This window comes from Sander vitreus, chromosome 15, assembly GCF_031162955.1.
Source record: "Sander vitreus isolate 19-12246 chromosome 15, sanVit1, whole genome shotgun sequence".
Taxonomy (NCBI): Eukaryota; Metazoa; Chordata; class Actinopteri; order Perciformes; family Percidae; genus Sander; species Sander vitreus.
The window spans coordinates 23,096,124-23,106,237 of record NC_135869.1 but is presented as its reverse complement, the minus strand read 5'-3'; the positions used below and the strand labels follow the sequence as shown (position 1 = coordinate 23,106,237).

Sequence of the window (10,114 nt, the reverse complement as noted above, 5' to 3'; positions counted from 1 at the left end):
CTGCTGAGACATCTGTCCTTTAATTCTTGGTATATACTTAAGGTAGTAGTATTACATTACATTACATTTAATTTAGCTGACACTTTATCCAAATGAGTGGAGCAATTCAGGGTTAAGTGTCTTACCCAAGGACACTTTGACATGGGGCAGCAGGGCCAGGGATCAAACCACCGACCTTCCAAATGGTAGACGGACACTCTTCCCACCTGAGACCCAGATTTGTGGTCTTATAGTTAGTCTATATCCACGACCTTCCACTTCCGGGAAATTCCGCCGGAGGTCTTTCATCTCGGCCGCATGTCTTTGTGTTGGCATTTTAAACTCTGTCGATTTCTGAGGACTATGGTTACCTGCTCCTCAGATCTCTGCAGGGTAAATCCAGACAGCTAGCTAGACTATCTGTCCAATCTCAGTTTTCTGTTGCACGATTAAAACAACCTTTAAAAGTAGCCTACATGGTTCCACCCAAACAAGTTCCTTTCCGAGGCTATTTTGCAGAGGTGTCATTGCTCTGTGCGGCGCGTAGCACCGCCCATGACGATTGTGATTGGTTTAAAGAAATGCCAATAAACCAAAGCATGTTTTTCTCCCATCCCAGAAGCAAAATTACGAATCCCACTATGGCCACGCCAAGACCTGGCTTACTGATTAGTCAGGGGATAGGACCTGTACACATCAGGTTACGTTGCCTTGCATAAGCATGGACTCCTGGCCAATTGTAGCTATTGAAGGGCGGGTCTTGGCGTGGCCATAGTGGGAAAAAAAATATTGCATCCCGGAGTGCTGTATGGTCTAGCCAGACTCTCCTCTGCAGTGCTGTGGAGGAAGGTCTGGCTATGCGAGACTATGTGGTTAGTGACTGGAGGGATTCCCCCCCCCCCCCTAGTTCTAAAACTTTTTCCCTTAGGGGTCCCGGACCCACTGTCGAAGATCCCTGATTTAAAGCCTTAAAACAGAGCCAAGAGGAGGTGCAAGAGTCTAGTTTTCTCTCAGACCCTTTGAATTACAATATGCTGAATCATTATTATGGATTTTTTGCCCGACAATACCAAAAATGAATTGCCTACTATACACTAATACTAATATATCTGCAAAAAGCTAAAATTGGCAGATATACGTCCCTGGACGATTTATTTTTAGTTATTAATTGGTCAGGTTCTAGTACACACAGTAGTTATTAATTATTAATGGGAAAATGAACACCATCATCATAAGAAATCAAAACAGACATGTATCAGGAATTAAAAAATCTTGTATTTTTTAATTGACAGGGAAACATCCTTCAGGACAACGGTTGGTCATCACACAATAATCAGCAATGATACAATGTAGGGAGTCTGACTGTGTGTCGAGCCTTTAAACACCTCCCCTGTCACCTCCCTTCTCCATCTGTCACAGGGAATAATGGGGGGGGTGCTTGTTATTGCAGACACCTTTTTGCTCTCCTCTGACAGATAGAACATACCTCCTCCCCTCCTTGTAAGGCTTGGGGGGGTTTGGGGGTCGGGGTGCCTGGGGCGATCACTGAAGGGTTATAAAAAAGAAAGAAAGAAAACACAAGGCTTCTGATTCATCAAAGTCAAGTTCTATCACAGTTTGAACTTTGTGGAGTCTGGTATCGTGGCGTCACACGCGTCATGAGCGTGATCAGCTTCACTGCGAGGCTGGCCCAGCTCAGTGCCAACCCAGAAAACACAATTTATTACTATCCTAATCTGTCCATTACAGACCATCAGGGGTTAGGCTACTCCTACATAAAATATACATCAGTTAATTAGTTTCACCATCACCAGAGTTCTAGCATGTTTAGAGTATCAGGAGGAAAAGTGAAAAAAGGTTCACCTCAACATTAAATAACGTTGGTTCTCAACAAAATAGAACCAACTAAGTTTCCATGTCTCTCTATAAAACTGTATAAAGAGGGGCTCTGTCCTCATACAGTAAATAACCACCCACTATTGCATTGGACAATAAAGAATAGGGTCATTTAATCAGTATTTTATCAGATACTAATTAATCAGAGCCCAGTGCAATTAGGTAGTCAATCTACAAATGGAAACATCTGAAAATGCAAATATCAAAATCTCTAAAACATCCAGATGATTCAAAAGATTTTTTTTTCTTAAATCAGAACATGCAATAGTCAAAACTGTTTCCTCAAAAACAGGATTTAAATACTGAGATCCAAAGATCTGTAAATCGTAAGAACAATTATGCAGTCACTCTACCAAAGTGTATTGATTAATATGGCAATATGCTGTAGATTGTGGTCGTCTGCACTAAGTCAAATAAGAGTGAGACAGAAAGAGGCTGTCTCCAGAATACTTAAAACCTCCCATTGCAGACAATATGTGCAGAAAAAGGACATAAAACAGGACAAAGCAGGTGCACAATAACAGTGTGTTCGAGCACATACTGTATTCAAATGATTTTAAAACGGGACAACCAACTGCGCCATGTACAGGAGGGAGGACATCTCAGAATCTGGAAGAGTGCTAAAAGATGAACAAGCTGCATTCATCAATAGCTACATTTTCAAATTGTGATTTCATTGTCCAAGAGCTTTTCATTCTGAAATATTTTCTTGCAACATGCCAATCTTAATCCAATTCATTTCTGAACTCACATCAGCAGCACTGTACTGTTAAATGTGGCTCTATCCAAGGATGACAACCAATCACGGGGGTGCGCTGTAGAACACAAAGGTCAAAAGTGGCAAACTGAAGCTTATCTCACAAATTTTCCAATCTACATGCACACTGCTTGGGAGATTTAAAGATTGTTGACTGAGAATAATCTGATGATAATCTAGACCTTCTTCTTTTCTTCAATGACCCTGAAGGGTTTCTGCAGGTATCAGCAAACTCTTACAGACTTTTCATGCTAGTTTAAGTTTGATGTATATAAGGCAAATTTTGTATCTGAAAAAAAATTACATGAAAATGATCTGTCCTCCTTTTTTAAATGTAATGCCCATAAAAATATACAGTATGACCCAATAAAATTCAAGTATTTACTTGTTGCCGCACTGGTTTAACAGAAATCTGACCTCCAGAGACCCTTTGTCACTCAGTACTCACACTTTGAATTTGATTGGAAATAGCTATGAGGACGGATACAATCTTAGTAAATGAATACTGGGCCTGTGGTGATTATGGTGCAGCATGAATGCACTTGTTTTACTCAGATTACTGAGAAACTGTGCATGTTACATGCTGATCAGAAAAAAATATAGACGCCGTCCCAGCCAGCTGCCTTTTAAAATGGAATCAGTAGTACCTAAGTAGCTAACAAGCATGCTTCTTGTGTACCTGTGCCAAACCAGACTATGCACAAAATAGAATAAATACATATTGTGCTGTGTCAGAATAAAGGTATGTCATGGTAAGAAACATTCAGTCACTGAAAGGAAAAATGCTTGTCATTATTTGTCATTCGCACCTTGGGAGTTACATGAGTCCATCAGTGGATATGTTGATTTAAACATAACTGATATGTAGGTAACAAATCTAATGTGGTGGGTTAGTAGGGGAAATAAAATTGAGGGGTGACAAATGGGTTATTACACTATCAGCGGGTGGGCCGGAGCTTTTAGAGAAATCTACAGTACCTAACACTGCATCCAGCCACACCCATCCATGCCACCGCAGCCACAGGCAGGGGGCGGGTACCTATAGGAGCATGAACACTAGAGATAGAAATCCTCTCGATCATCATATAAAAATGGGTTTATATCATATATAGTAGTTCTACAGTATGTACGAACACAAGAGTGTGGTTGTTTTATGTGTGGATGTTACTATATTTTCCACAAGTATATATTATTATTGCACTCTGGCTACACATATTTAGTAAGTTAGTTAGTTTGGTTGTCTTTAGATGTACAGAAACACTAAGTGGTGTCAGAACTGATCCAGCTGTAGAAGGGGGGCTCAGAGATGGCATTTTTTTTCCCACACAAGGATAATACTGGATTTCGTTCATATTGTATATGTTCCCATAGTCAGCAGCCCACAGAGATATTTAGCTGCATGTAAGTTATTTTTTTAGAATTTATCTGGACAAAAAAAAACACAGTAGTTTTATATTTTAACTCACTATAGGAATTCTTTTTTTGGAATAATAGCCACATTGAAATTGAATTTGTGAAGGACAGCACACAAGTTTAGCCACTAGTCTCAACACATGAACTGTACTCTGTGCAGGGACATCAAAATAGATTAACATCTTAAAATGAATTTGGCCTGCATCACTGAGCCCGCTTCTTAAGACTGTTATTTAGACGCCAAATACATACAATAGAAGTCTGAGACAAAGCTACAGAAACACATCACACCCCTGTTCTCTTTTTCAAAATAGAAAAATAAAATCCCACTCCTGAACCTCAGCTAGCCTGTTGAGAGGAGGGTTGAGCTCCCTCACTGCTCTCTCTGGTTCGAAAAGAAACATACATTCACAAGAGGACAACAGAGGAAAAACAAGCAACTTGAAATTTAAATTTGTGTGCAAAAAACATTTCAGATCTCTATAAAAATATGTGCATATGGATAGAGCTATTTTTAATCTCACCAAATACAGTATTTTCCTTTATTTACACTGCACAGATACACAAATAAACATACACTACAGCTCTGCCCTGCTTCCCCTCTCTGTCGTTGCAGACGGAAGAATAACATGGCAAACTTCCATGACAACAGATTTGACAATACTCGCACACAGGAAAACACAGACACGCTCACTCATTCTCTCTCTCACACACACACACACACACACACACACTTCTGCTCTGATCAATGTGATCGAGGAGCAGAGGAGGGGCAAGCAGAACTTCTGTAGAAAACCTGAAGTTGCATATCCCACAATTCCCCCCACGCTCGCATTTCACAAACCACTTCCTGTAAAGGTCAGAGGTTGTCAGCCAGACGCTGCTTCCTGATTGGCTCGCGTGGGTGGGGACAGTGTGTCAAAAAAAAAACTTTGGCTACGGAGTTGGGTGGCTTTAGTCCTGGCGTGTTATTAGTATTAGTCCCGAACACACCATGTACAGTGGGTACTGTTTGACTGGTACAGCCTCAGTGGATCTGCTGTCCTTTAAACTGGGTTTAGGAAAAATAGATCCACTGGCTATTATTCTACGACGGGACTGTACCAGCGTCTCTCTGGAAAGAATAATTCATGTCTTTTCAGTATTCATCTACACAAAACAAAACAAAATAATCCCTCACCCAGTAAACTTCTCTCATTTTCTCCCCAGCACCAATCTCTGTGGTCAGCCGAGGCCCCTCTACTCCATCTTCAGACATTTAGGACCAATTCATTCACTTCCCGAAGGCAATGCCCGATGTTCATTGGGCAGTCCTCCGATTCTTTGCACTGAATCCTGCACCGCTTCCCAGTCTGTTGTCGAAGGGGGAAGAGCAGGTGGCTGTATCGGTGTCTGATAGACCAGCCGACAGGCCGCTCATGTATCTGGACTGTGGTTCTTCAAAGGTGAACTGGGGGAGGGGGATGTAGTCCCCTGTGAGAGAGGAGTGCCTCGCAGCAGGGGAGAGGGAGTGCGCTTGTGAGAAAGGCATCGGGACAAGAGGTGCATGTGGCTGGATAAAGATGTTTGGGCTGATCGGGATGTGTGGGAGTGTAGGTGTGGATACATGCGGTGGAGTGTAAGTCGGAGTAGATGCCCGCGAGCGAATCAGTGTGTGTGTTGGCGAGTGTGCTTGCAGCGGCACGGGGATAGGTGTGAGCGGTGTGTGCCTCGGGGATTGCATCTGTGTGCGCATCTGTGAATCTGCAGAGACGTCTTGTGTGTTTGACTGGGCGTGCGGGGTCAAGTCGTAGGACGGTGTCCTGCGTCTCAGCATCATGCTGCAGTCAGCCAGTTTTGGGGGTGAGGCAATTTGTGGGAGTTCCCTCTCTGAGGGCGGGTGGATGGATATACAAGGAGGACTCATCTTCTTCTTTCTGTGGCCGCCCCCGACTGACTGCACCCTCACAGGAAATGCCTGACCACCTTTTTCCGACCTGTGGGCCTCACGTGCAAAGTGTTGGTCGTCACTGGTGAGGACAGCCTGTGGGAGGCAGACCTCGATAGAGTGGCGCCGCTGGTCATCAAGGTAACCAGCAGACAATGATGACGGCCTGTCCAGGACGGCCTGGTTGTCAACGCTTAAAGCCTTCCTAGAGTCACAGTCCATCAATGCCGCCCCCAAGCAGACTGAGCTTGCTCCTCGAGGAGGAAGGTGGTAGCGGGGGAGGAGGAGGGGAGGTGGTGGAGTAGGAGTTGAGAGAATACGGGGTGGTGTAAGGGGAGAGGGAGTGGCTGCGGCCGACCTTCCCCCTGCTCTCCTGCCCTCCTCCCTCCTCATGCCTCCACCTGTGGCTGGCTGAGCTGGTGATGTGATACACTTCCTCGTCTGCCGGGTCGCAGAGGGAGACAGCAGAGGGCGGTCTAGGTCTCTGTAGGCTGAGAGGGCGCAGGGGGAGGCGGGGGGAGCGAGGTGGTGGGAGAAGAAGTGAGGGGGAAGATGGTGGAGGAGGTATTGGAGAGGGGGAGGACAGTAGAGGATGCAGAGGAGAGGGAGGAGGGAGCGGGAAGGCTGAAGGGGAGCAGGGTGGGAGATAGAGGGATGAGGGGGAGGAGGGAGGAGGAGGAGGCAGGGGAGATGGGGAGGAGGTATGAGGAGAGAGGGGAGAAGGGGAGAGGGGAGGCAGATAGACAGGGTTGGGCCTCTCCTGTTGCTCACAACCCTGGGACTCCACAGAATCCACTTTAACGGCAACCTACAACATAAAAAACACACCACGGCATCGTTTGCATCAATATAATTTGAATGGACGTTAACACTGTAATATGTAAACGTGTTTGTCAAAGTATGTAGGCAGCTGAAATGGGGTCTCTCACCTGTCTGCGCAGGGCCCGTGGGGAGGGGCTGGGCGTGGGCGGGGCGATGCGGGGCATGGTGAGGGTGGGAGGTGACCGAGGGTGAACATGGGAAACGTCTGGTACTTGCAGCAGTGCGGGGCTCTCACATGGCTGGGAGTGGACTGACGTCACTGAACCTGAAGGTACAAATGTAAAGTGTTTGATTCATACACATGATACAACCACATGTACACACTTTCATGCATTGTTGCAGAAAACACATGCATATTTGGGCATATACAAACGCATACACGCATTCTATTTCCTATTACTCTGGGACAGCTTAAAATTAATATTATGACAGCTCGATGACTATAAAAGTATAATATCACTAACACTTTATTTTGATAGAATATTTGGATTAGAGCCATAGACTATAAAGATGGACGGCGTGTCTCCACTTCCTCCTACTGTACAAAAGTGAAGCCAAAATATCCACAGTTCAGATGCTGCCATCTAGTCATTTTGGAGCCAGACGTCAAAATCTACGCAGTAATGATTGGGAAGTGGCGCCATGGTACCGAAGTGATATTCACACACCGCCCGACCAATCCCAAGTTAATCACAGCTGTCAATAATGACATTTCACCCCATTTTTATAGCTTTAACTAATTAAAACCAAACCCAAAAACCAATAACAAAATGGAATACTTGAACATACATTAGCATGATAAGAACTACCTTAAAGGACAGAAACCATCTTTAGCTAAAATGTATTTGACGTGCACTGTTATTTTTTTGTTTGGCCCATGTCCCATCGCTAACGTGGGTCATGGGCCAATAACAGTACATGTCAAATACATTTTTGCCAAAGATGGTTTAAGGTAGTGCATCATGCTAATGTATGTTCAAGTGTACAATTTTCTGATTTATGACCTATACTTCAGCATCGAGATGTTTTGGCTTCACATTTGGGGAGCTGTCAAGCTGTCCATCTTGATACAGTCTATGATTTGAGCAATGAGAAGAAGAATTACATTTTTTTGTTTTGATCACTTTGCAATTGCTTCAAATCTGCTGTCAAAATAAAGTGTTTTCTGATTGAAAATTCATCAGCGCATACAGTAGGCTGCTCAGTGAAGTAGCAGATTGTCTGATTGTTAGGGATAGAGTCTTATAAGTCTGATGTGATGTTCGGCATTAGATCCTGGTTACATTAACAGCTCCATGTGACTAGTAGTTATGGTAGTCTCTAAATACAAGTGTGATTGCAAAGAGATCATAAATTCAATCTGTGATCAACAACTGCTGTGAGACAGTGTAACCAGGGTCTTAGGCATTCTGAACACACAGGTCCAGTACACCTGTGAGTTCAGATGTAATCACAGTAAAACAGGTTAGAAATATTACAGCAATGTCAGAGATAGATCTTCACTTGGTTCTTTCAGGCCAAGCTGTAAATCCACTTCATTACAAATCTACCAGATAATAATAGATCATCTTAAAAAGCAAACAACAGATAAAGCACCACAGCTGTGATTGTATACAGTTTTGTGACTTTGCAGCTTGGCCATCAAGTTAACCGTCATTCTCGTCGAGTATTCAGCCATTCCACAGCTGAGCAGATGAGCCTGTGTGAAGGTTGCAGGGATTCACATTGTATCAGCTCATCCACTACAGTCAGTACCTTGGGACAGAGCTGGGCCTGTCCACAGCCTGGCCACAACATGCCATTAGAATCGGACTGTAGATAAAACAGTGCCTGTCAGTGCTTAAAGTAGTGTCCTCAGCAAGGTTATACTACTGTGTAAGTATCCACTCCTCATCACTGTTGCAGCCAAGTGATTTTAGGTGAAAACTACATCTAAACAGATTAAATCGGCAACATGATTATTTGCCAATGTGTTAAAGGACACAAGAAATATTCCACTCTCATACTTTCTTGTCGACAAACTACCCTACTGTAGCTTTTCAGGTTTCTTTCCAAATTCTAAGCCACAAGTATCTGTTGTACTGGATAGACAAATTTGACAACCTTGTCATATTTAACAAGGGTGAACAATATATAGGTTGTTAGCATTCAACAACTACAGCTCTCATGATGCTTGACCCTAAATATTAGTCATTGTCAAACTATGCATGGTATACCTAACAGTGCTTTGAACCCTTGATTAAAATAATTAGCATCCTAATTAGCAGCCTAAAGAGGATTTTGTGGACTTGCATGGGACTGATTAGTTGGTGTTTGCTGCGGTGGACCGACAACTTGCAAAACCATTTTCATATCTGTCAATCTGTGCATCATGTCTTGGTTATTGTGTGTTACTGACAGCTGTTTTCCATATCCCCTGGGAAATCTGTTTTGGCAGTGCTCAAAAATTGCTCAAAACATTCTGGAGTGGGGCTTTAAAAGCGATGGAAACCTCTACACATTTGTCTCACATGACTTGAGGACTCTATACAAACCATATACTTGAAACTTCAGTCCTCAATTCAAATTAAATCATAGCATTAGTCAGTTGTGGCTGTAGTTTCTTTCATTTGCGTGTCATGTCAAACAACACACCACTATTTTACAAAACATACATCTTCTGGAAACACTTATAGAAAAAAAGAGAGCAAAAAGAGAGCAAGGAAAAAGAAGAAATATTACCACATTATAAAGTACTTATATTTGTAAGCACTGATTTCAGTTTGGTGCTCGGAACATGCATGCATCATGGAACAATCTTAGTCCAGGTTTATTGAATGTAATTAGCATCTGTGTCTGTTAGAACAATACCAGTGGCTGTCTAATACAAAGAAAAGATAGAGCACCAAAACTCCATGCTGATTTCATGTCTAATCTTTAAATCCTGAATGGATAAGTTACCTGAATGCTGGTGCTGGGGACTAAGCTCTACCTCCTCCAAAGGGTTGGGGGCGCTGGCGGGCCGCACAGGTCGGAACATGTAACTGTCGTTAGGCAGAGAGTGCATCCTGGAAACAGACATCTTCCTTGACGACAGCAGATCCTGGTCACCGCACTGCACCTCTTCCTCCTACGGGGGGAGACAGAGACCACAGAGTCTAGCACTGACTGTGTCTTTGCGCAGTAATACTGCCTATTGCAACACATTCTGCTTTACAGTGAATGAAATGAATGGTAGGTCATATCCAGAAACATGCATTACACGCAGCCAATGCTTCCATTACACCCATAATTAAACTTGCTGTTTCAGGGTTAGTCAAGTTTCCCTGTTTGACTAATGA

General features: G+C 43.4%; 1 protein-coding gene across 1 annotated transcript in view; it reads right to left on the bottom strand.

Moving 5' to 3' along the window:
- Positions 1 to 1,234: 1,234 nt before the first annotated feature.
- The window catches only part of cacna1ha (calcium channel, voltage-dependent, T type, alpha 1H subunit a), a 63,105-nt gene continuing 54,225 nt past the window's right edge, over positions 1,235 to 10,114 (bottom strand). The window contains exons 34-36 of the mRNA XM_078268870.1: positions 9,735 to 9,903; positions 6,902 to 7,059; positions 1,235 to 6,780 (exon numbers count right to left, since the gene is read on the bottom strand). Coding sequence (XP_078124996.1) covers positions 6,184 to 6,780; positions 6,902 to 7,059; positions 9,735 to 9,903 — 924 coding nt within the window. The 3' untranslated portion in view covers positions 1,235 to 6,183. The remainder of the gene's footprint in view (positions 6,781 to 6,901; positions 7,060 to 9,734; positions 9,904 to 10,114) is intronic.